This window comes from Anomalospiza imberbis, chromosome 26 (assembly GCF_031753505.1).
Source record: "Anomalospiza imberbis isolate Cuckoo-Finch-1a 21T00152 chromosome 26, ASM3175350v1, whole genome shotgun sequence".
In the NCBI taxonomy this organism is placed as follows: domain Eukaryota; kingdom Metazoa; phylum Chordata; class Aves; order Passeriformes; family Viduidae; genus Anomalospiza; species Anomalospiza imberbis.
Window position 1 is genome coordinate 3,410,034 of NC_089706.1, and position 25,132 is coordinate 3,435,165.

At 52.8% G+C, this 25,132-nt stretch overlaps 1 protein-coding gene across 1 annotated transcript; it reads left to right on the forward strand.

Annotated features, from left to right (window-relative positions):
• The first annotated feature begins 411 nt into the window (after window positions 1–411).
• On the forward strand, window positions 412–20,475 carry MFSD4A (major facilitator superfamily domain containing 4A). Its single transcript, XM_068173011.1, has 10 exons — window positions 412–789; window positions 6,655–6,853; window positions 7,389–7,628; window positions 12,064–12,232; window positions 14,391–14,506; window positions 15,312–15,485; window positions 16,763–16,910; window positions 17,569–17,639; window positions 17,819–17,939; window positions 19,263–20,475. Exons 1-10 carry the CDS (start codon window positions 560–562, stop codon window positions 19,325–19,327), a joined length of 1,533 nt encoding a protein of 510 aa, XP_068029112.1. The 5' UTR covers window positions 412–559; the 3' UTR covers window positions 19,328–20,475.
• The last annotated feature ends 4,657 nt before the right edge of the window (window positions 20,476–25,132 follow it).

Consider the following 25,132-nt stretch of genomic DNA (forward strand, 5'->3'; position numbering starts at 1 on the left):
CTTACCGGGGGAAGGGGCAACTTTAATTGCGTTTGTCTGGCACGGTGGCACCTTTTCACGGCCACGGGGGACCGCGGGGAGGCTGGCAGCAGGGAGAAAAAGAGGATTTCTGGATTTCCTGTCTCGGCTGTGCTCTGTTCCATCGGGTGTAACCGCTGTGGCTGTGCTTTAATATCGGGGGTGGGGGGGGGGCCGCGGACCGCGCAGAGGGGTCGCCCCACTTTTGGGAAGATGATGCGACCCCCGTGGTAGGGGGAACTGGGAGGGAGGCAGATGAGGAGGATGAGGGTGAGGAGGAGGGGGGACACACGGCGCTGCTTTCAGCGCCCGAGGGATGCGCCGGGGTCCGGCGGGGCGGCTCCGGGGGCGGCGGGGATGGAGAGGGGCCCCGCTCCGCCCGGCCCCAGAGGCGGAGCCAGCGCCCGGCGCGGCGGGATCGGGAGCCACATCCCGCAAAGGAGGAGCGGGGCCGGGCACGGCAGCGGGGCGGCGGCGGGGCCGGAGCCCAGCGCCGGAGCTCCAGCAGCGGGGCCGCCCCGCGCCGCCGCCACCGCGCAGGATGTGGTGGGACGAGCGGGTGTCGGCGCGGTTCCGGAGGAACCTGCAGCCCACCCTCACCTACTGGAGCGTCTTCTTCAGCTTCGGCCTCTGCATCGCCTTCCTGGGGCCCACGCTGCTGGACCTGCGCTGCCAGACCCAGAGCTCGCTCTCGCAGATCACCTGGGTCTTCTTCTCGCAGCAGTTCTGCCTCCTGCTCGGCAGCTGCCTCGGAGGGGTCTTCAAGAGGACGTAAGAGCCTGACAAACTCAGCGCTCCTCCCTCGGGGGGTTCAGCTGCCCGCAGACCCCCCTCCCTTAGCCCGGATCGCGGGTGGGCAGCGCCGGCCGCTCCGAGCCGGGCTCGAGGGGCTGAGCCGGGCCGGGATGCTGCGTGGGAAAACCATTCCCGAGTGGCAGCGAGCGCGGAGGGTCCGCAGCCCTCTCGGCCTCGGAAGGGTGGGGGTTTCCCTCCCTCGGCAGCACCGCTCGGCTCCCGGTGCGGTTCCATCCCCTTGGAGAGGAGCCGCGGCTCCCCGGAGCTCCGCGCAGCGACAGCCTCAGCGTGAAGTTCCAGCCAGAACTTCCCGCGAGGGTTTTGTTTTGTTGGTTTTTTTGGGGTTTTTTTTTTTCTCCCTTAACCTTGGTTGTTTATCGCCCAAGAATATTTTTGGAAGTGTGTTTGAATAACCTCGGCGTCGGAAATGGTGGCAGCGCCGCGTTTTCCAGGAGTTTGGGCGAACACGTGGAGGGATGCGAGTGGTCCTCGTGGTGTGGCTGAGGCAGAGGGGGGGACACCGGGCCGGGGGCTCGGGGGGGTCAGCGGGGACCTAGCGGGGCCCCAGGAGAGACCCAAACAGGGGTTGGCAGCGAGCCTCGTGTCCAGGATGGGTTGCAAATGAATAACCCATGCTGGCTCAAGGCTGAGGATTGCCAGCGAGGCGTTTGATTTGGGGCTGGGTGACAGCTCCGGGGATCAGCTGATTATTTACGTTGTCACCGATCCTCGGGGCGGTGATGTAACGTGTCACCTCCGTGTGTGTGTGTGTGTGTGATCCACGCACCGCCAGTGGGGCTGAGATGGGAGAATTCCCCAGGAATCCTTGAAAAACCTCGTTTAAAGCCGCTCGGTGTGGATTGAGGGGAGCCCGAGGGTGTTGGAGCACCTGCGAATCGCCACCCTGGGACGTGGAGCTGTCCGGGTCCCCCGGGGAGGAGGGGACAAGTGGGGGATTGGCGACAGCACGTGGGGACCTCAGCTGCCACAGCTCCGGCAGTGCTGGGTCAGCAGCAGAGCCTCTGCCAGCCCCCGGGCTGCCTCGCATATGCTTGGAGGAGCAGGGAAGGGAAATGCAGAATTCCTGCTGCCAGCTCCTTCCCAAAGCTCCAGCTCTTGGCTACACAAAACCCATCGGGGCTTTTGTGCTTGGAGATTCCTAAACTTGGAACTCCGCAGCTGCACTTTGGGGGGAGTGTGCGTGGTGCTGGTGGTGAAGCAGGATGTGTTTGGGATTTTGGAGAAAAGGGGATTTGTGAAGTGCCTGTGAGCCCCACTGGGGACTGACAGCCCTGCCAGGCAGGCAGGAGGGAATATTTGGGATATTTGGAGCTCGTGAGTGTTCTGGGGAGGTTACTCAGAGCCTTGCAGCCTCCAAATGTGTGGGAATAATAATTGTTCAGGCTCCAGAAGCTCCGGTACAATCCCTTCTTCAGGGATGGATGGACTGAGCTGTCCTGCCAAGGCTTTATAAATCAAATTATGCTGCCCTCAGGGCCTTGGTGGCGTGCAGGGAGGAGCACTGGACAGGTCATCTTTTCCAGTTGGGAGATGGAAAGCTACTGTGGAGCATCCCTGGAGTCTGGCTGCGAGCTGAGCGTGGCTCCTGGTGCCTGAGGGACGCAGACTTTGCTGCTTCCTTTGGATTAAATCGGTCTGGGTGACCCGCGAGGGACAGCAGTGCTGGGTCTGGGGCAGGGATGGGTGGTGGCACCTGAACCCAGGTTCTCCTGTCCCCAGAGAAGCGGCTGGGTGCGCTCCCTGCTCCTGGAGCTCTGGAGGAGGGATTTCATTGTTGGTCTGTCTCTTCAGCACGACCCAGCTCCAGAATTCCCCCTCGCGTGGGATTTCAAGGAAATACAAGGGTTGCCACTGCCAAGTGGCTCTGTCCTGGGATTGCAGCTGGTCCCTTCCCTGAGCTGTTTGGGGGTGCAGAGGCAGGGCTGGGGGAGCAGCCCCCCAGGAAATGGGGTTTGAGCTCTCAGGTCCCTCAGGCTGCTGCTCCCCAGGGACCCCCCTGGGGTTTGCTGGGCTGTGTGAGGAGCTCTGCCCCAGGACATGCAGCTGTTCCCAGGGGGTTGCATCCCTGGGGCTGGGGTTGGAGCCCTCCTCAGTCCCTGCTTCTGCTGGGGGGCTCCAGGAGAGCCCCCCAAAGGACCCCTGAGCTCCTCTGAGCACCCCGAGGACTCCTCTTGCCTGGAATCAGCTGGAAAAGATTCCCAGGAGCCCCTGTTGGGGTGTGGGAAGATGGGGTGGGATGGAGATGGGATGGGAGAGCTGGGAGGACCCACCTGGGCTCAGACACATGAGGGGGAGGTGAAATTTTGGGGAAATCCCCACTCCTGGCAGTGCCAGCTCCAGGGGAGAGCTCGGTGCACCTGCATTTCACTTCCCTTCCCCATTTTGTTGCATTTCAGGCTTGAGCTGTGAGGTTAAAGTACTGCACACGCTGCTGGCAGAAGCACCAGAGTGCCCTAGATTGGTGTTGGGATTTTTTTTTTTAATTCAGAAACTGCATTTTTATGTCTTGCTGAAAATTTGCTTTTGCTCCCAGGGTTTGGGGCAGCCCTGGGCTGATCCCAGTGGTGTGGGCAGAGACAAGGAGGGCACTGGGGAAACTGGAGCTGTGCTGGAGCCGTGGGCAGGCTCCTCTCAGCGTGATCCACCCCATTCCTGCAAGGCTGAGGAGATGAGACCCTTTCATTCTCCTGTCGCAGCCCCTGTGTGTGTCACCAGCCCCCAGGGACGGCCCTGCTCTGTCCCTGCCCCCAGATTCCCATTTCCTGGAGGTTTCTGGAGCTCTCAGGACACTTCACTTGTCACTGCCACCTTTTGCTGCTCAGAGAGCAGCACAGGATGAGCCCCTTGGGGACACAGAACTCCCCGAGGCTGGCCCTGCTTCCTGCAGGAGACAAGGGGACCTGGAGGCTGCTGTGGGATAATCCTCACCTCCTCCACATCCTCACCTTGTCCCCTCGGGGCTTTGGCTTTCTAATGATCAGTTTTGCAAGTTTGAGCTGGCCTGATTATCATTTTTCCTCTTGATGTGAGCGATTTGGAAAACGCTCCCTGAGGTGGAGAAAAAAGAGAACCTGTGCTGGGAGCTGAAGAGATCCTGCTGCAACAGGAACGGGAGGTGGGGGTTCCTAAATCCGTGTGGGAGGGACAGGGGAAGCTTTGCTGGCTGGGGCTGCAGGATTGGCTCTGGAATTGCCCACCCTGATCCTCTGGAGATCAGCCCCAACCTCTCATGGGCCAGGACCTGCTCCGGGTGCTCTGAAATGAAATTTGGGACATTGCAAGGCTCCTTTCACACCCTGCTGGAGTGGAGCCTGCCCCGGGCTGTGCCAGAGCTGTGCTGGGGACACAGAGCCCAGCCTGGGACATCAGGGCTGCTTTTCCACCCCTTTGGAGGGGTTTGGCATCGTCAGGACAGGCTGAACTCCCGGGGTGCCTCATTTTGGGTGCTTCCCAAGGGTTTTGTGTCTCAGGAAATCATCCCAGGGTGCTGAGCTGAGTCCCCCAACTGCACCTGGGGGCCTGGCAGTGGCAGCAGCAATTCCTTGGTCCCACCTCGTGCCAGGGCCAGCAGGGCTGGGTGCCACCCTGGGCTGGTGGCACTTGCAGGGGGTGCAATCGTGTCATTAACCCATGGCTGGAAGCGGGGATTTTTACCCGGGGTGACATTTTTAATGCTCATTAAGGACATAGCATCCCCCCAAAACAGTGTTTCACCGGTGATGACTCTGCTCCCCAGCCAGGCAAGGGGGTTCTGCAGAGGAGGCATTTTGGGGATGCTCTGGGAGGTTTCCCCATCGCTCCTGGCCTCGGATTCCCCAGCTCTGGTGCCTCTGCCTCTCTCCCCACTGCTCTGCACCCTGGAGGGAGCAGTCTCGGCTCTCCAGGCTCGGAGCTGCTCCTCTCTCATTTGCCAGGCGCTTTTCCTGCCGTGACTGTGCACATCTCGCCCGGCTCCCTCCCTCCTTCCCTCCCCCAGAAATCCCACGGCTCTGCTGTCAGAGGACCATCAGTAGTCACAGCTTGGAAAATATTGTCTGCTCCTGCCCTGGGCTGGGCTGGGCACCGGGAGGCTCCGGCACGGCCAGAGGGACCAAGAGGGGCAGGAGGGGGGTGCAGGAGAGGTGCAGGAGGGTCCCTTGGCCCATTTGTTCCAGCAGGAGCAGTGAGCAGGACATGGAGGGCCAGGTCACTGTGGGGCTGCAGATGGACCAGGGCCAAGGGTAGTGACATGGCCAGGGGTGGTGACATGGCCAGGACAAATGACGGGCCAGGGGCAGCAACAGGGCCGGGGTGGTGACAGGACCAGGGGTGGTGACATGGCCAGGAACAGGGCCAGGACAAGTGACATGGCCAGGCAGGACAAGTGCCAGACCCAGGCCAGTGACAGGGCCATGGCCAGGCTGCCCTGGCAGGGCACGAGGGTTGGCAGCTGGGTCTCCTCCACCCTCCTCCTCCTCCTCAGAGCCTTCTCCAGCCTGGCTGGGGGTGTGGAGCAGGGATGGGGGGGTTTCCTTGCTGGGTGCTGCCCAGCCCCACATCCCCCAATTACTGCTAATTACCCACTGCCACCACCCCAGTGCCACTCAGGGACCTGCCGGTGCCACTCGCTGTCTGCTGTGCCACTCCAGCCCCATCTCCATGCTCGTTCCAGTGCTTCCCTCTCTGCTCCTGCTTCCCTCCTTCCTTCCTGCCTTCCCTCTTGGCAGCCCCGGGGCTGCGCGGTGCCAGCCCGGGCGCTGTTCACTGCCAGAGCCGGGAGGGGACAGATCCCAGCCCTGGGAGGGGACAGGTCCCGGCCCTGGGAGGGGACAGATCCCGGCCCTGGGAGGGGACAGATCCCATCCCTTGGGGACAGATCCCAGCCCTGGGAGGGCACAGATCCCGGCCCTTGGAGGGGGCAGATCCCATCCCTAGGAGGGGACAGATCCCATCCCCTGGGGACAGATTCTGGCCCTGGGAGGGGACGGATCCCATCCCCTGGGGACAGATCCCGGCCCTGGGAGGGAACAGATCCGGTCCCTGGGAGGGGACAGATCCCATCCCTTGGGGACAGATCCGGTCCCTGGGAGGGGCACCTCCCAGCCCTCGGGCTGCTCCCGGGCAGCAGGGATGGTGCTGCCAGAACAGGGCACAGGGCACGCAGAGGGAGGTGCAGAGGCTCCCCTGTACTCCCTGGGAGCAGGACAGCACATCCAGGCAGCTCTGGGACTGCCACCAGCTCTGGGATTGCCACCAGCCCTGTAGGAGAAATGTCCTGGATCTGCTCGAAGTCAGGATGTGGCCTCACCTGCCCAGCCCCACATCCCTTTCCGTGCCACCGTAGAAAGGACAGGTTGTTATCCTGCCTGGAATACGGGTTTGGAGGGATGGTTGCTCTTCTCCTCTGCCTCTCGGAGGCATTGCCCTCCAGGCAGGAGTTGGCAGTGTCCCGGGCTGGATGCAGGGGTGGGTGACACTGGGCTGTGAGCTGTGGAGCATCTCCCTCCTCTCACCAGAAAATCTGGAGCTGCTGGAGCTGGAGCTGCAATTCCCAGGGCAGGGAACAGTGTGGCTGTTGGATTATATCTTTTCCTGACCTAGAGATGGGGTAATTGAGAGGTGTTTTAAAAAATTTTATTCCATTTTTAGTCTCATGAGAAGGATGGGACAATGCAGATGTTATAATTCACGCCATCACAGTCAGAAGCTATTTCCTAATTACCATACACTATAAGTCCTTGGTTTATCAGCTTTGGCCACACCATGCTGTAAATCCATTTCCCACACGTGACTGCTACCCTGGTGGTGGCCCTGATTCTGTCCTGCCTCTCCCCTCCCCAGGCTGGCCCAGTCCCTGCTGGCCCTGTTCGCCTCGTCCCTGGCCATCTCGCTGGTGTTTGCCATCATCCCGCTGTGCCACAACGTGGTGGTGCTGGCCGTGGTCATGGCCGTGGCCGGGCTGGCCATGGGCTGCATCGACACCATCTCCAACATGCAGCTGGTCAAGATCTACCAGAAGGACTCTGCCATCTTCCTGCAGGTAAGAGCGGGGTCCTCAACCCCCCTGGGCAGATTTAGGATGAACTTCAGGAGGAATTTCTTCCCAGAAAGGGTGACTGGGCATTGGGAAGGTGGCATCACCGTTCCTGGAAAGCCTGGCTGTGGCACTGAGGGGCCCTCACCACCCCAGGCAGGTTTAGGAGGGACTTCAGGAGGAATTTCTTCCCAGAAAGGGTGGCTGGGCATTGGAAGGGTGGCATCACCATCCCTGTTGGTGTTTGTGGAAAGCCTGGCTGTGGCACTGAGGGGCCTTCACTGCCCTGGGGAGGTTTAGGAAGGACTTCAGGAGGAATTTCTACCCAGAAAGGGTGCTTGGGCATTGGGAAGGTGGCATCACCATCCCCGGAGGTGTTTGAGGAAAGTGGCACTCAGGTCTGGTGACAGAGTGGTGTCAGGTCACAGGTTGGACTCGATCACCTCAGAAGTCTTTTCCAACTTAATTAATTCTGTGATTCCGAGGAGGAGGAGCTGGGGGGCTCTGCCACCCTCCTGCTCCAGTGTGTCACCTCCTGCAGGCCCTGCACTTCTTCGTGGGTTTCGGGGCGCTGCTGAGCCCCCTGATCGCCGACCCCTTCCTGTCGGACACCAACTGCATCCTGGCCAACGGCACGGCCAACGCCTCCAGCAACCTCCCGCACATCCGCAAGTCCCTGGTGCCACACCACCCGGGCAACCTGTCCCACTACGACCTGCCCATGAAGGGCATGGTGGTGACACGGGTGTCCTACGCCTTCTGGATCATGGCCCTCATCAACGTAAGTGCTGCGGCCGGGAACATCCAGCAGGGATCATCCCTGCTCCGTGGATTTGTGGGGTATTGTAAATGTAGGTGGAACCTGGTGGGAAGAAATGCTGGTGTCTGGCTCCAGTTCAGAAGGTTGAATGATTTCTTTATTATAGCTATGCTATAAAACATTAATAAACTATTTAAAGGAGATACTAAAACTACAAACCTACTTGTTCTAACTCCCATATCTAACTAACTCACAACTCGTGGCCCTCTCTGAGTGCAGCCACAGGTAGATTGGATTGGCCATCAGGCTCAAACAGTCCTCACCAGAATCCAACTAAGCAATCACCCTAGCTAAACAATTCTCTAAACACATTCCACATGGGAAAAACAAAGAGTGAAAATAAAAACTGTTTTCTCTTTTTTTCTTCTATACTCTTCTATAAAAAATTATTAAGAGAGGAAAAAAATGTGGCTACCACAGTGGGGTTTGTGGTGTTTGGGGGGTCCTGTTAATGGGGTGCGATGCAGGGAAAGGGTCATGTGTTGCCAAATCCCGTTTTTATCAGGGCATTTCCCTGCTGGGCGTGCTGGGATCGATTCTGGGGTTTGTCCCTGCTCTCTGGGAGCAGCTGATACCTCCAGCACCTCCCAGGCATGAGCTGGACTAGCAAATTCTGCTCACATCCAGAATTTTTCCTTCACTGGGAGGGTGGCATCACTATCCCTGGAGGTGTTTGTGGAGAGCCTGGCTGTGGCACTGGGGGGCCCTGACCACCCCAGGCAGGTTTAGGATGGACTTTAGGCTCAGCTGGGGATGGCCTGGCAGGAGGGGATTTGCAGGGATGTTCCCAGGAAAGTGCCCATCAGTGACCTGGATGATGGGACAGAAGTGATCAGGGCCTCTCTCTAGTTATTATTTTCCCTGGAGGTCACAGCGGGTGTAAAAGTCCTTCCTTTGAGAGGCAGATGAGGGATCTGGTGTCCCTTTTGCCCACCTGAGGAGCAGTAAAATGGGTGATCCTGCCTGGCAGCTCCTTCCCTTCCTCAAGCTCTGAGGATGTGCACATTCCCCTTGTCCTGCCCCTGGCCACCAAAGCAGCCCTTGGTTTGCCACCCCTCCACCAGCACCCGGCAAAGGGAGCTGCCCTTCCTTTCCTTGGGCTCTCTCCTTTGATGAAATTATTAAAACACCCCATTTTCCCCCATCCAGGGTTTTCCAGGCCCTCCCAGCTCCCTGTGGGAGCAGCTCGGGCAGGTGCTGGGATGAGTTTCTGGGTAGAGTTACCCAAAAAAGGCCCAGCCTGGGAGGAGAGGCAGCTTCAATCACCTCCAGCTCTGTCTGTGCCAGGGGAAATGTGCTTTTCATTACTCCTGAGCAAACCCATTTCCTCCAGGAGCAGAGTTGCACAGCTGCTTTGAACCCGATGATGTGTCTGATTTCGGGAGCACCCATGGGAATTTCCAGAGCCCTCTCTGTCCCCTGCAGTGTCCCGAGGCGATTTTTGGGGTAGGATGGCACCCCGGGCTGTGGGTTTGTGCATCAGGACACAAGTGCTGCACGCACTGGTGGGTGGGTGGGTGGGTGAAATACAGAATTCCCAGGATTCCCACAGGCTGTGGAGGAACACCAGGAGCATGGAAGGGAGGCTGGGAGACTGATAGGTTTTGGGATTTTATTTTATTTCATTTCATTTAATTTTATCCACCCCAACCTTCTGAAGATGCTGGGAGCAGCTCAGCTCCAAACTGCTGACCCTTTTCAAGGTGGAAACTGCAGAGGAAGATGATGGGAAGGGGTTTTTAAACCTCTAAGGACATGAATGAAAAGAGTTAACAACAGAAATGGAAACCAGGAGCAGCAGCTTGGTTATAAAATGGCCAAATCCCACATTTCCAGCCCGGTTTTTGTGTGGATTCTGACAAGGCACGAGCTGAAATGATTCATTTCAAGCTCTTGCATTTGTTTAGAGTGGAAATGTCTCAATCTGACTCTGGCACAAGTGCTCTGTGCCGAGCTGACAGCGGAGCTGTGCCGATGTTTTTTGAAGCAAAATGGGTTTGCTTTGGGAAAATGAAGCAGCTCAGCACAATCAAAACAAAGCGCTTGGATCGCTCCCAGCCAAAATCTTTCACTCGGCGAGAAAATTTTTTTTGCCTTTTCATCCCGATTTTGGAACAAAACCCCCATATTTTAGAGTTCAGTTCTCCCACAGAAGGGAAGTTTCATCACCCAGCCCGTTGTGAGGGGCTGGAAATCAGGGAAATGTTCCTTGGAGAGGGAGGTGTTTGTCAGGAAGGTGCTTTCCCAGGGGAAGTGTGGGACACTCCATTGTGCTCTAGAGGAGCCTGGGATACAATGGCAGGGAAGGATCCCGGATTCCTGGGGGGAACAGACAGAAATAGCAGCAGGAGGGAAGGAAGGAGCTGGACTATCCCCACGCTGAGCTGGGGGATGCAGCAGCTTGTGGAGTTTTTGAGGATGGGTAAAAGCTGCCAGGTGAGGGAGGGAGCAGCTCTGGGATTTTGGGAAGTGTTGGGTGCTGGGAATTGGGGGTTCTGCTTGGCCAGGTGAGGGAGGGAGCAGCTCCAGGAATTTGGGAAGTGTTGGGTGCTGAGAATTGGAGGCTCTGCTGCTTGGCACTTGGCTCCTGGTGGGGAATGCTCTGGTGTCCCTTTTTCCCTTGGGAAAAGAAAATCTTCCTGCCAAAAAAACCCCAAAAAAACCCCAAAAAAGCAGCAAAAAATATCCAGGGAAGGAATTCTGGGAGAAAATGGCACCAAAATCTGGCTCTCCAGGAGGGATGGTCAGGGATGGGATGGGGTGGGGTGGCCACAGCCATGGGTGGGACCTTCTAAAAATGTCCCAGCCTGGTTAAAGAAAAAAGGACCTGCTGGATTTAAAGGTGAGGGTGTGGGGAGCAGGGAAAACCCCAGAGTGGGACTGGGAACTGGGGAATCCCAAACTGGGGCCCAGGGATACACTCAGAGTGGGACTGGAAACTGGGGAATCCCAAACTGGGGCCCAGGGATACACCCAGAGTGTGACTGGGAATTGGGGAATCCCAAACTGGGGCCCAGGGATACACCCACAGTGGGACTGGGAACTGGGGAATCCCAAACTGGGGGCCAGGGATACACCCACAGTGGGACTGGGAATTGGGGAATCCCAAACTGGATCCTCATCCTCCAGACTGGGAGTGCCCAGGGCCATTTTCTGCACAGCCAGGCCCTCTGAGGCAGGGGCAATATTTTTGCTAAATCTGCAATTCAGAAGAATGAAATCTGGTCCTGACCTCCGGAAGGATCAGAACTATCAAGCAAATGCATTTTTCTTCCATGGGACCGAACTCACTGTTCCGATTCCCATTGTTCCCAGAACAATGCAAGCCTCATAAATGAATTCAGGCGCGAGGGGCGGGGTGTGAGGGAGGGGGGGAATTCTCCATACATTTAAATCATGCCACGAGCCAACAAAAGGCAGGAAATTTGGAGCTGGAGCTCACACTTGCTCCCAGACATGTAGAAAACAAGGGAATGAGCTGTCACTTAGGATTTCCTGGCTTTCTCCCCCAGTTGGTTGCAGTGTAAACACCGCTGGGCTGTGCTGGGAGGAGACGGGAGAGCTTCGCTTGCTCCCCTCTGTTTCCTCACCAAAAAAAAAAAAAAGAAAAAAAGCAAAGGAAAAAAAAAGAGCCATTCCCTGTGGAATTGGAGGCACCACGGAGTCGTGGGTGTGTGCTGGGAGCGGGGTCATCCCAGGGGGGTCCTGCTGCCCCATGGGTGTGGGGGGGATGTGGGAGTTGTGGTGGGACCGTGGAGTGCTGGAGCATCCCTGGGTGCACAGAGGAGCTCAGAGCTGTGGCTGGACCCTCCCTGCTCTGCTCAGGCTGTGCCAAGGGGCTGCTGGAGGTCACTGGGCCGTCCCTGTTGGCCTGGGAACCACGGGCTCCTCTCTCAGGAGGTGCTGAGCAACCCCTGCTAATGGCTGGGGATGGGGCTGGGAGCAGCTCCCTCTTCCCTCCTGCAGAATTCCAACTGCTCCACTCCCACAGGCAGCAGCTGCTCCGGGGTTCCACTCTTTGGGCAACAGCAGCCCATGGTTGGACACCAGAACGTTTGGGGTTTGTAGGGCTGGCACTTTGGGAGCTTTGTCTCAGGGTCCCTGTGCCCATTTCCAGGTGAATGCTGAAACCTGGGACTGGCTGGGGATGCCCCAGCAGATCAGGAGACTTTTCTCCCAATTCTCCCCTCTCCTATCCCACCCAGCCTCCATCCCTCCCTCAGCATCTCCTTGCCCCATCCCCATCTCTCCTTGCTCTCGAAATTCCCTTCAGGCACCTCCCCTGCAGAATCTGAGCCCAGCACCTCAAAACGCTGCTGCTGGGGGAGCTGGGCTGTGGTTATGGGGTGCTTTTGGGATGTTCAGGTGCTCACCCACCCCTGTGTCCCCTCCCCAGCTGCCGGTGCCCATCGCTGTGTTCTTCCTGCTCTACAAGGAGCGGATGGTCCCCTGCTTCAACGGCAGCAGCCACCCGCTGCTGTCAGCTGACGAGCTGGCTTTGGAGACACGGCCTGGGGACAAGGACGAGCTCTCCACTGCTGGCCCGAGACCCCACCCAGCTGCAGGTGAGCTGGAGATGCCTCTCGTATGGGTTTTGGGGAGAAAAAGCCATATGTGAACGTGTCTGGGTGTAATGGGAGATCCAGCGCTGCTGTATGAGGAGGAAACAAAGTGTGCAAGGTGTGCACAGGGATCTCATCCAGGAATACCCAAACAATCCATTTGGTGCCCAATTGCCCTCAAATTAGATGGAATCTTGAACAGAGGTTGGTATCTGTCGATTTCTCGCGGTTCTGAAGGTCAGGGTGACCCTGAGATTGTAAAGAGTCTTTGCCTCCTAGCCCTGCAGCCAAAGAAGGAGCCTGGAATGCGTCCGATTGCCCTTTCAAGGTTGTTTATTTCTCCTTATCTAAACATTCCTTCTCTGACCTGCCGAGCTCTGGCTAGCAAGGAGGCCATGGCAGTCTGCCTTGAGCCTCGGGCGGCTCCCACCTTATATACTCAAAACTACGTGTCTGTGTTTACAATTTATTACCAATTCTCATCATCTATGTTAGACAGTGACTCTCTACCTTAAACCAATAGAAAAGTGCCACCATCACACCAAGACATGGAGGGCAAGACAAAGAAGAAGGCTACGACATGCCCAAATTCCTCCCTCTTGACTCCCTGAATTATATTCTAAAAATCCCAAAATTCTACTTTTCCACCCTGTGTTAATTCAACTACCACACTACTCAAACCCTTGTGACTTGTAATTCCTCATACAAAATTGACATAGGTTGAAATCGAAGCCACAGGTGTTTTTGACTTCTTGCCAAGGTCCCCGAGGCCCTTGCCAGGGTCTGGAGACAGCCAGGGCAGTCAGAGGGATGTCCTGGACTCCGACAGGTATCCCAATCCCCGTGAGGCCTCCAGGCTGTGATTCTCCATTCCATGTTCCTCCGAGCCATCCTAAAGCCAGCCCTGAGCCCTCCAACCCTTTGGGTACACATGGCAGTTGTGCCCCTTCATCCCCTCCTGGTTTTGGGTCACATTTATTAGTGATTATTCAGTTTAAAAGTGGTCATTGTGCTGCAGACGCTGATTTTTATAGGCAAGGAATAAGAAATAACAAATTTCCCCTCCCTTGTTTGACGGGAAAAGTGAAATCCAGCAATAGTTTGCTCTTGACCTCATGGCTGCACCCTGTCTTGGGGACAATGGTGACATTGTTCTTTCCTAGCCAGGAGAGACGTGTCACAGTCAATTCTTTAGGTAAACAGTGAATCTCAGAAGTAAATAAGGTTTAGGACTATGGGGAGTGTTCCGTGTTATTCCTGGAAAGATGGCTTTGCCCCTGGGCAATAAAAGGGGATTTCAGGGAATTCTTCAAGGTCAGGAGATGCTGAGATGTGGTGAGGTGCTGGTGGGAAGGCTCAGGGGTGATGCCAAGCTCTGTGTGTGTCCCCCATTCCCAAAGGTGCCTTGTTGGGTGCAATATCCCTTATCCAAGGAATGGGAGCTCTCCTGGGCAGGACTCCCCATGGGGCAGCTCCAGGGATGAGGGGATTTGGGCCATGAGTGCCAAGGTTGTGTTTTTATTGCCTATGAGTGCAGGGCCAGAAGGGGGGAGACCTAAAATGGGAAAAGGAGCATGAGCAGCTGCAGTAAGAGAAGTGGCGGGAGAGCCCAGGACTTTGGGGTAAGGAGAGCCCAGGATTTTGGAGTATGAAGAGCCCAGGATCCCTGGGGGTGTGGAGAACCCTGGATTTTCGGGTGTGGAGAGCCAGGGTTTTGGGGTGAGGAGAGACAGTATCCCTGGGGGTGTGGAGAACCCAGGGTTTTGGGGTGAGGAGAGTCAGGATTCTGGGTTGTGGAGGGCCAGGATTTTGGGGTGTGGAGAGCCAGGGTTTTGGGGCGAGGAGAACCAGGGTTTTGGGTTGAGCCCAGGATCCCTGGGGGTGTGGGCAGCAGGTACCCCAAAGAACCAGGATCCCAGGCTGTGGAGATCCAGGATGCCAGGCTGGGCGCAGACCCCATACCCATTCCCATTTCCTTCTGGAAGCCTAGAGGAAGGTGAAGGTGAGGTGGAGCCCCCCGAGCTCAGCAGTGCCCCACATTCAGGGTCCTGCTTGGGTCTGTCCTGCAGCTGTCCCACAGACCAAGCCCCTCTGAGGGCTGGCAGCCACCCAGCCCGGGGGGACGTTCTGGTCAGGTTTGCTTTGCATTGTTCTCCACCAGGTCACGAGGATTTGTTCAGCTGCTGCCAAAGCAAGAACTTCCGAGGGGTTTCCTTCACCTACTTTGCCGTGCACATCACCGGGGCTCTGGTTCTCTTCATGACTGACGGCATCGTGGTGAGTTCAGTTGCCCAAATTTCTGGATTTTTTTTTCCTTCCAAACCCCTGTGACACCCCCAGGGGTTCCTCAGTGTGGCAGGCACATTCTTCTCTCTCTCAGGATTTTTCATAGAGGAGCACAGAGAGAAGAAAGAGAAAACAATTTCTATTTCTGCTCCTTGTTTTTCCCATGTGGAATGCACTTGGAGAATTGTTTACCAGGGGTGATTGCTTGGTTGGGTTCTGGTGAGGATTGTTTGAGCTGATGGCCAATCCAACCCACCTGTGGCTGCACTCTCAGAGAGGGTCACGAGTCAGTTAGATATGGTAGTTAGAACAAGTAGGTTTGTAGTTTTAGTATCTCCTTTAAATAGTTTATTAACGTATTATAGCATAGTTATAATAAAGAAATCATTCAGCCTTCTGAGCTGGAGTCAGACACCAGCATTTCTTCCCACCAGGTTCACCTGCATTTTCAATACCTCAGGGGTTAATGGTGAGAGGGGTTAGACAGGTATGGGAATTTCCCAAGCTCTCCATCTCCAGGGATAAGCAACCCTGAGCTCTAAATGTGGTGTTTGGAGAGTGTGGAACTCCCGGAGGGCAGGGCAGCCCCTCGGGGAGGGAGGATGTCTGCAGACTGGGCTTTTCCCTGGAACAGCTGTGGAGTTTGCCCTTTTAGGACAGACTAAACCCCACATCCTGCTGCTGCTGGTGGATCTGCAAACCCTTCCACCGTGCACAGCCTCTCCACCACAAACAGCTGAGGGACAGAGGAGCCTGAAGTCCCCACGGGGATGTGACAGGGAGGTTTTTCCTGCAGGGAGAGTACTCAGGCTTCGTGTACAGCTACGCCGTGGAGGAGCCGCTGGCCGTGGTGCACAAGGTGGCCGGGTACCTGCCCAGCCTCTTCTGGGGCTTCATCACCCTGGGCAGGCTCATCTCCATCCCCGTGTCCTACAGGATGAAGCCAGCCACCATGGTCTTCATCAACGTGGTAAGGATGGGGTTCATTCCTTTAATGCCTCTTGGTGGATGGGTTTGGAGCCTCAGCTCCTCTCACGCCTGGGGGGTTTGCACAGGTAGGGTGGGCAAGGTGCCCTCCAGGTAGCCACGATTTAAAATTTGATTGCCCAGCTTTCCTGAGCCTGCTCCTCAGCTGGGAAAGCACCAGGGAGAGCTGGCACTAAAAAAGTGCCCATTTTATTGACCTCCTTCATCCACAGGGAGATGAATTTTGGGATAGCCACGGGAAAGGGAAGGCAGGTCACGCTGTAAATTCTCTGCTTCGGCTGCAGCAGCTGGCAAAGCTTGCTGAAGTCAATAAAAACACCTTGGGAAAGGGGCAGGAATCCTTTTGGGATGTGTAAAGAAGATCTGCGTGAGAACATGGCAGAAAACAGGGAGGGGATGATCCCAATCCCGCTTCTTACACAGAGAAAAAGCACGAGCAGGGAGTTAACTTCCAATTTATTTAAACCAGAAGTGACTTGGTGGCTATATTTTGATAATATAGCATGTTACAGTGTGTTGTAATACCCATCTAACAGGAGCGAAGATTTTGGGATGTTCTGAGTAAAATTCCACCCGGCTGACACTGACCCTGTGCAGTGCTGGGAGCTGTTGTAGGATCCAGCAGCTCCTGGAGACATTGCAGCATTATCATAACAAATTCCAGCTCGAATTCGGCTTCTTTAGGATCCAAATTTCTCCTGAGCTGGGATATCAGAGCTCCCTCTGCTGACTCTGCCCTGGATCACTCGGGCTTTTCCTAGAGTTTTTGGTTATTTCCCCTACAAGACAGAGGTGAGGGAAAGTTGATTTAAATGCAGTTGTCTCTTTGGCTTTAATGCCGTGGCTGTTTTCTGAGCAGTTATTGAGAGTTAATTCTGTAATTACTGAGAGTGACTTCAGCGTTACTCAGCTGAATAAAGAATTATTAGTGATTAAGACATGTAAATGTTGTGGAAGGTACTATTGTATTTAAAAGTATATTTTTCAGATAAAACCTTAAGTTTCTACATAATGAAATTAAGACTCAATTGTCAAATTATATAATGAAAATCAGCAAATTCTTTAAAGCCAGACGGATTTTCTTTGGCCATTCAGTTTCTCAAACACTGATTTTTTTCCCAGCATATTTTCTCTTCCAGACTATTTCCCATTTAAAAAAAAACATATTTTCTCTTCTAGAATATTTCCTATTAAAACAAGACTGTAGACCCTGTTGCACTCAGCATTTTTCTGACTGATTTTTGTGGGTGCTGCTCACAGGTCGGGGTCCTCATCACCTTCCTGCTGCTCCTGATTTTCTCCTCCAGCGTGGTTTTCCTGTTTGTGGGCACAGCATCCCTGGGGCTGTTCCTCAGCAGCACCTTCCCCAGCATGCTGGCCTACACCGAGGACATCCTGCAGTACAGAGGTGAGCTGCCATTTAACCAGGTGCATTTTCAGATCCCATCCCCTTTTTTTCAGCTCCTTCCCTCCTCCCTCAAGAGGCCTGGAAGTTCAGGTTTGCTTTTACAGCAGATTTGTTGCAGGGATGTGTCCAGTTCTCTGTTTTGATGATGAATAAAGAGCTCAGGTGGGGATCCAGCCTTGGCTCCTGGTTTGGAGAGCTCAGGGAGTGGCAGGAGTTGCTTTGGAGGGAGATGGTTCTGAAAACATCACCAGAGCTGGGAAGCCCAGAGCCTGGCCAACTCCCTTGCCAGCCTCTGTCTCGAGGGCAGTGAGACAGAAAAACAAAAACCTTTCCAGCAAGAGGCACCATCAGCTCTGCCAGCACAGACAGGTGACAGCAGATAGAAATTTTTTTACTTCAGTTTTTGAATTTTTTTACTTTACTTTTTACTTTACTTTACTTTTACTTTTTTTACTTTACTTTTAAACTTTTTTTACTTCCACCTTTCTGCACTACTGCAGGTCTGCAGAGGCATTTTCAGCATTAAGTGGGGAATATACACTGAGTCTTTGTGACTTTTGCGTGGTGAGATCCACGGAAAAGCTTTAAAGGAGCACAGGGTGGCCCTGCTGGCTGTGCCACCCCTGCTGCCACCACCCCTTGCCCTGTTTCCTTGCAGGTTGTGCCACCACTGTGCTGGTGACTGGAGCTGGCATTGGAGAGATGGTGCTGCAGCTGCTGGTGGGCTCGGTGAGTAGCCAGAAGGTGGCAAAACCCAAAAGAAATTTGGAATTTACGAGTCAAAACCTCAGTTCTGCTTCTGGGCACTGCCTGAGCCTTGGGTTATCAGCCAGAAAAGCCCTCCCTGATGATCCACCAGGAATCTGAGTGATGTCTGATCCCTTTTTTTATTTCCCATCCCACTGCAGATTATCCATGATCGGGGCAGCTACAGTTTCCTGGTCTGTGGGATGATCTTTGGATGCTTGGCCTTCACCTTCTACGCCCTGCTGGTGTTTTTCCACAGGATGTACCCCAAGCCCTGCCCAGGTAAGAGAGCCCCAGCCCTGAGCCCTGCTTTGGGATGGGAGCAAGAGCAGCACCAGCCTCACTCCAGAGACTCCAGCAAAATGCAAGGAAATGTTTATTTTACTGCTGCTTCCTCTCTCCTTTTCCTGCTTTGTCTTGCCCACAAAGCCTTGGCAGCCACAGCTCAGGGTTTGCTTTCTTTTCTGCTGGAGAAGGCAGGGAAAAAAGCAGGAATCACAGACAGCACCAGCTTCCCTGGGCTGTTCCCTGGCTGAAATCCAGGGAATAAGCAGGGCTGCCATCCAAGGGCAGCTGTCAGGCTCTGGAAAAAGCCTCACCGATAAAGGATTTTTGAGTTATCACCTCAGTCTGGGGCTGCTGGTTGTTTTTATACAAAAGGAGCAGAGCGGGGCAGGCAAAAAACACGTCCAGGTGTGGCTTGGGCTGTGCTGGGCACTGGTGGGGTCACACCTCGAGGGCTGTGCCCAGTTCTGGGCCCCAGGTTGAGGGGCTGGGAAAGGAATGGAGATGGGGAAGGGACTGGAGAGTCCTGAGAGAGATGGGAAAGGTTTGGAGAATCCTGAGAGAGATGGGAAAGGGTTTGGAGAATCCTGAGAGAGATGGGAAAGGGTTTGGAGAGTCCTGAGAGAGATGGGAAAGGGACTGGAGAGTCCTGAGGGAGCTGGGAAGGGTTTGGAGAATCCTGATGGAGCAGGGGAAGGGTTTGGAGAATCCTGATGGAGCAGGGGAAGGGTTTGGAGAATCCTGAGGGAGCTGGGAAGGGTTTGCAGAATCCTGAGGGAGCTGGGAAGAGTTTGGAAAATCCTGATGGAGCAGGGGAAGGGTTTGGAGAATCCTGATGGAGCTGGGAAGGGTTTGGAGAGTCCTGAGGGAACTGGGGAAGGGTTTGGAGAGTCCTGAGGGGATGGGAAGGGTCTGGAGAGTCCTGAAGGAGCTGAGGAAGGGGCTCAGCCTGGAGAAAAGGAGGCTCAGGGGAATTTCTGGCTCTGCACAACTCCCTGCCAGGAGGGGACAGCCGGGGGGGATTTGGGATCTTATCCCAGGGAACAGGGACAGGAGGAGAGGGAACGGCGTCAGGCTGTGCTGGGGAGGCTCAGGTTGGACACCAGCAGGAATTTCCTCATGGAAAGGGCTGTTAAACATTGGAAGTGCCCCAGAAGGTGGAGCCCCCATCCCTGGAGGTGCCCAGGGAAGGCCTGGACATGGTGGGGATGTGGGGGGTGATGGAATAACAACATTCCTGAGGGGAAAACCTCACAGCCATCCCCTTTAATTTTAATAAAAGTGTCCATTGAGGTGAAATATTGAATGGATCTTTTGCAGAGCTGGACGAGGCCTCCCCTGAGAAAGCAGCAGTGCCCGAGGACACGGGGCAGTACCAGCGCTGAGGGAGGGCCCAGCTCTGCGCCAGCAATAAACCCAGCCCCAGTTAAGCATTCCTCCCCAGGGTGATTTCACATTTAATGAACTGAATCATGCAAGTTCTCTGCAATCAAAAGCACAGTAGGTGGGGTAAGGCAGAATCGAGGAAATCAAGCCCAAAATGTCGAGCTGAGCACGGGGGTTGTGCCAAAAATCCTGCGAGTGCCAGCCTGATCCTGGGACTAAAAGCAGGGATGTTTGCACAGCAGTTCCTCCTGCACATGAACTTTTTTTCTCCTGCACATGAACTTTTTTTCTCCTGCAAATGAACTTTTTTTCTCCTGCAAATGAACTTTTTTTACCTGCTCAGGACAGAGGGTGGGAAGGAAAAGCTGCTCTCTGCTCCTCATCCAAGACTGAATGTCTCCTGGCTCGGTCGCTGCATTGAACAGATTTTATTTCTGGCCTGTGGTGCACAGGAACCCCCTCGAATTCGCAGCACAATCCTGGGGTTTAATTTATTTTTGTGACTAATTCTGTGTCACCGCCCTTGATCCTTCCAAAGCGGAGAAGTCCCCCAGTGGCAGAGCCCCCCCAGGTGCACACAGCTAGCAGGGCCTGTCTCTATTTGCACACTTCATTCCTGTATATTCCACACTCTAAACAGTGTCTTACTCAGCATGCTCAGGCCTCTTAAACCATTTTAAGTAATCATTTGCTGTTTTAATTTTTTTTTTCTTTTTTTGGGGGGGGTGTTTATCTGGTTTTTTTTAAGTCAAGAATGAGCTGTGCTGGTTCGTTTTGCTTTAAGTCACTCCTCGAGCTGCTCCAGCTGCAGTGTCTTATTTTAATGTTGGTTTTATTTCCAACTTCCAAGCCTAGCTCCAAGAGAGAAGGGATTTTTTTTGTTTGTTTTTTTGTTTTTTGGGAGCCAGGCTCCAGCTGCTTCTTCACCTGTGCAATCTCCTCATCCAGGTGCCTTGTGTAAGGTACTGCCACAGCCCACGCATGGCCTGTCCCAGCCACCAGGAAAGGACTGGAATTTTGGGGAATGTCAAGCTCCTCCTGCCAGGAGTGGCTGTGGATGCAACTCCTTGCTTGAACTGCTGTATGTGATGTACATATGTACGTGTGTATATAAAGCAGTGTTTAATTAAAGGTGATTGATTGCTAATTGCTCGCTGACTGGACTCATTCCAACACCTCCGGTTCTCAGTTTTTAAACTCATAAAATTAAAATCTAACAGTTTTGGGTTTTTTTTTTTTTTTTTTAATTTGAAGAGTTGTGGAATGGGTTGGGTTGGGAGGGACCTTAAATCCCACAGAGCCTGAATGGGATCTGCTCTGGGGTTGGAATCTCTGCTATGGTTGGAATCAACTCCCAGAAGGGTTTGGGTGGCAGGATCTTAAAAACCTCCTCGTTCCATGACCAGGGACAGCTCCCACTGTCCCAGGTTTCTCCAGCCTGGCCTTGGACACTTCCAGGGATGGGGCAGCCATGGATTCTCTGGGAAATTCCCATTTTTCCAAGCAGCAGCTCTTCCCTGCCATTCAGTATCTCCACAAACTCCTGTAGAACAGAGCCTGGAGTTGCTGAATTGCCATTTTCCTCCCTCAAGGTGAGTTTGGATCGGGTCAATGCAGCTGAATTCCGGTTTTAGCTCATCCCTGGACTTCAGGGACACCCTCCTGCCTCAAATCCCACAGCTGGAATCTCTTCTGTGATCCTCTACTGAAAATAAACCTAATTCCACGCCAGGCTGGAGCACCCTGGGATGGGGGGATGTCCCTGGCCATGGAATGAGGAAGTTTTTAAGATGCTGCCATCCCAAACCCTTCTGGGATTTGATTGCAGTTCCATTCCAACCCCACTCAGGCTGTAATTCTTCCCCAGCTCCACAGGATGCCACTGTTCCTCTCCTGGACCTGCCCAGAATAAATCACCCGGAATAAAACACCCACAGACTGCAAAATCCCATTTACAGCAAAATAAACCCTCAATCTGTCCTTCCTTGAGCCCCTCCCAGCACGAGAGCATCTCTGGGCCCTGCTGGGAGGAAACAAGCACCAAAATTTGGGAAGGAATCTCCTCAGTTTGTGTCACAGCAGGGCTGGCAGCTTTGAAATCATCTCTCATTCTGGCCTGGCAGATTTGGTTAAACAGAGCTCAGTCTCTTCTCAATTAAAATCCACCATCACATTCCTCGGGTTTGGCAATTTCAATCTCCATTTTGGCTACTTAGAGGGGAAAAAAATCCTGTTTTAAGGAAATTTTCACCAGAATGGCACCTGATTTGGCAAAACACTTTAAAATACAATTTACCTCAAGGTCTGATGAACTCCCTCCTTATCACATCCCCTGCAGCTGTAACTTTCTATTTTCTCTACTGAAAGTAAAAAAACCCCAAAAAAAAACCAGTCAAATGAGCAGAAACTTTGTTAAAAATATTTATTTAAAAAAATACAATTGTTTTGCATGTCTGGTTGCACATAACTATTAACATATGATTGACTTGAATAATTTGCTACAATGCTTTTTTTAAAGCCAGCTTGCATTATACAAAGCAAAATCCCTCTGTCAGTTCTTACATAAAATAGTTTTCTTTAACTATTCCCACCCCATTTTTTAAAAAAAGATTGCAATACATTGATTTTTTATTTTCATTTTCTTGGTTTTTTTTTTTTTTTTTGCACAAAAATTGAAGCAATAGAAAAAAGTCACCTGATTTCTCAGGAAAGACCTTCATGACGTTTGAATAACAATTCCCAAAGAGCCACTGCCAAAGCAGCATTTGTCACTTTGAAGTGTCAGGACAGTGCAAAGGAAGTTTTGCATCTTAAAAACTTTGCCTCCCAATTGTATTCAAACCTGAAATGTGCTCAAACAACTCCATCCCTGCCTTAATCCAGTTGCTCATACTTTGAATTTTCAGGTTGATTTTACACACTGAAGGTCTTCCTAAATGTTATCTCAGAAGGTTAAATAAAAGCAAAATTTAGTAACACTGAACAATTACTGAAAACTTTGGCTATTTATGTACTTGCATTACATACCAGCTTTTTTTTTTTTTTTGATTTTTTAAACACAATGGCATTAAGATACTCTAATAAAATATTTAAAAATAAAAAGTTAGACTGAGAAGCAATTCTGTCCCAGGCAGGGTCACCTAGCTGGAACCAGGGCTGACTTTTACAGTTGTCTTGTCCAGAAAAGTCTCCAGTGTAGGAAGTTTCAGACACTCACTACAACATAACTTTGCCTCTTGAATTTGTACTATATATATATATATATATATATTATATATATATTTATAGAGAAAAGAAAAATGCCACTCTGTTCTTGAAAGAGCCACTGGAAACATTCCCCCTTCTGCTCCTTTCAGGGGAGTTTTCCCCACTGATTGTTCTGAAAATCCCAGCAAGGTAGAACTGGGAAAGGTAAAACTCCAGCCCAGAGTTCCAGAGGGAGGGATCTGCTCCCAGCTCCCAAAAAAACTGCCAAGAACCCAGCTCAGCCTGAAAATTCCAAAGGAACCCAAAATTCCAGCAAGGAACCCACCCCAAAATCACCTTCCCAAACCAGATGTGCACTCCAGGAGTGAACAGGACAGCACACAGCTGGATGGGGGTGCTGCAGTGGCTAAAAATGGATTTAAATTGATTTAAATCCCTCCAAGACACAAAAAAAACCTGCCCAGCCCAGGGAAGCTGGAGCAGCTGCTGCTGGATGTGTGCTGATTCCCAGGATTCTGGCCTCCCAGAATTCCTGCTGGAGAAGGATTCACCCCCAGATGAATTCCAGCTGCCCTGATCTCCTTTAGGGGACATGACCACTGTGTTTCCCTAGAATTTTTCCCTTCCCCCCCTCCCCAGCTTTATTATTCCAAATCAACTTCTCAGCTCTAAAAACAGAGGGGAAGAAGCATTAAATGTGCTACTGTACCCATCACAAAGCACTGTGACGTACATAAGGCCATCTGGTAACACTGCAACAGGCTACAAAACAGGTTGGAAAAGGGAATTTTAGGATCTTTTTCAAAGCTACGAAGAATAAATCTCAACCCTGTTCACAGAGAATGAAACGTTTCAAAAGTATACTTTATACATAGAAAAACTCTGTGCAACTGAACAACAGCACAACAACAACAGAAAATAAAAAAGTCAACACAATTCTAGTCTCAAAGCTTGGAGGGGTTAGGACATGCTAGGGAAAAATCAAAAAAAAACAACCCCAAAACACATCCCAAGGAGCTGAGAGCAAAGCCAGGGGTTGGAATATTGGAGCCCCCCACCCCAGCACACAGCACACCCCAGGAACCATGCACAGGCCACCCCCAGAGCCTCCCTGTGTTCCAAAAAACACAGGAAAATCACCCCAAAGGAAAGAAAAGCAAAAAAAAAAAAATTAAAATAAACAACAACAGCTTCCAGTTATTGGTACAGCACTGCTGAAATGGGCTCTGGAATCAGCTCCAGCCTCTCCTCACTGCCTCCACTCAGATCCCTGATTTCCAAAGGGTCAGGATTCTCCTGTTCCACCCCTGCTTTGAGATGAAAACCTCCTGCAGCACAACCTCAGCAGAGAAATCTCTGAAATCAAGCCCAAACTTTTGTTCCATGCACACAAAACTACTCAAAAACACATTTAAGACACTTTTTTTTTTCAGATGTGGCAACCAACGACGTCAAAAAATAAACCTTTGGCAATCACGAGTGCACACTGGGGCAGGATTGGTTTGAGTGCTAAAAGAGAAGAAAAAAACCCCAAAAAAAACCTCCCAAGGGAGTGCAAAACATTTCAAAGTGGCAACTGCAGAGTGCAGCATCTGCTCAGAGGGAGGATGGGGATATTTATATGGATTTTTGGGAACATATCCTGCCAGGCATGACTCACGTGTGCTCCAGGCAGACTTAAACACTGAGCAATCTAAAAAAAAATTACAATTTTTCAGCTCTGAGCGTGCTTCTCATCAGGGCCTGGAAGAGCTCCACAAGCAAAAATCTGCTGCTTTCATTGGGAGGTGGAAACAAAATTCATTTTTTGCCAGTTTTAGGGTGGTTTTGTTCCAAAATAATTTATAGGAAGCAGACATTTTGCTGTTCCAACAGGGAAATCTTGGAATATCCAGGGATAAACAGGGCCCTGCCCACCTGTGGTCAGACAGAAAAACAACCTGCAGGGAACACATTCTCCCTGCTTGTTCCTGGCATAAAGGCAGGAATAAAATCCCTCAGTTCAGGATTTACTGACACCAAACCCAAAATTTCCCCCTTCTGCTCCGAGCCCTTCAGGGAATCCCGACAGGAAGGGGCAGCACTGCCCTGCTGGCTCCTCTGTTTTGTCCTCCTGACTAAAATCAGGCTCCGGAGGAAGATTTGGTTCCATTCCCAAGGATTTCTCTCTGGCCAGAGCCACCTCTCCCCTCCCTTGCTCCCAGAGGAATTCTGTACCCCAAAAATGCCTCAGGAATGAGCAGGACAATGCTGGCACACAGCTGGATGGGATGGGGGTGCTGCAGGGGCTAAAAATGGATTTAAATTGATTTAAATCCCTCCAGGACACAAAAAGCTGCCCAGCCCAGGGAAGCTGGAGCAGCTGCCAAAATCACCTTCCCAAACCAGATGTGCACTCCAGGAGTGAACAGGACAGCACACAGCTGGATGGGGGTGCTGCAGTGGCTAAAATGGATTTAAATTGATTTAAATCCCTCCAAGACACAAAAAAACCCTGCCCAGCCCAGGGAAGCTGGAGCAGCTGCTGCTGGATGTGTGCTGATTCCCAGGATTCTGGCCTCCCAGAATTCCTGCTGGAGAAGGATTCACCCCCAGAT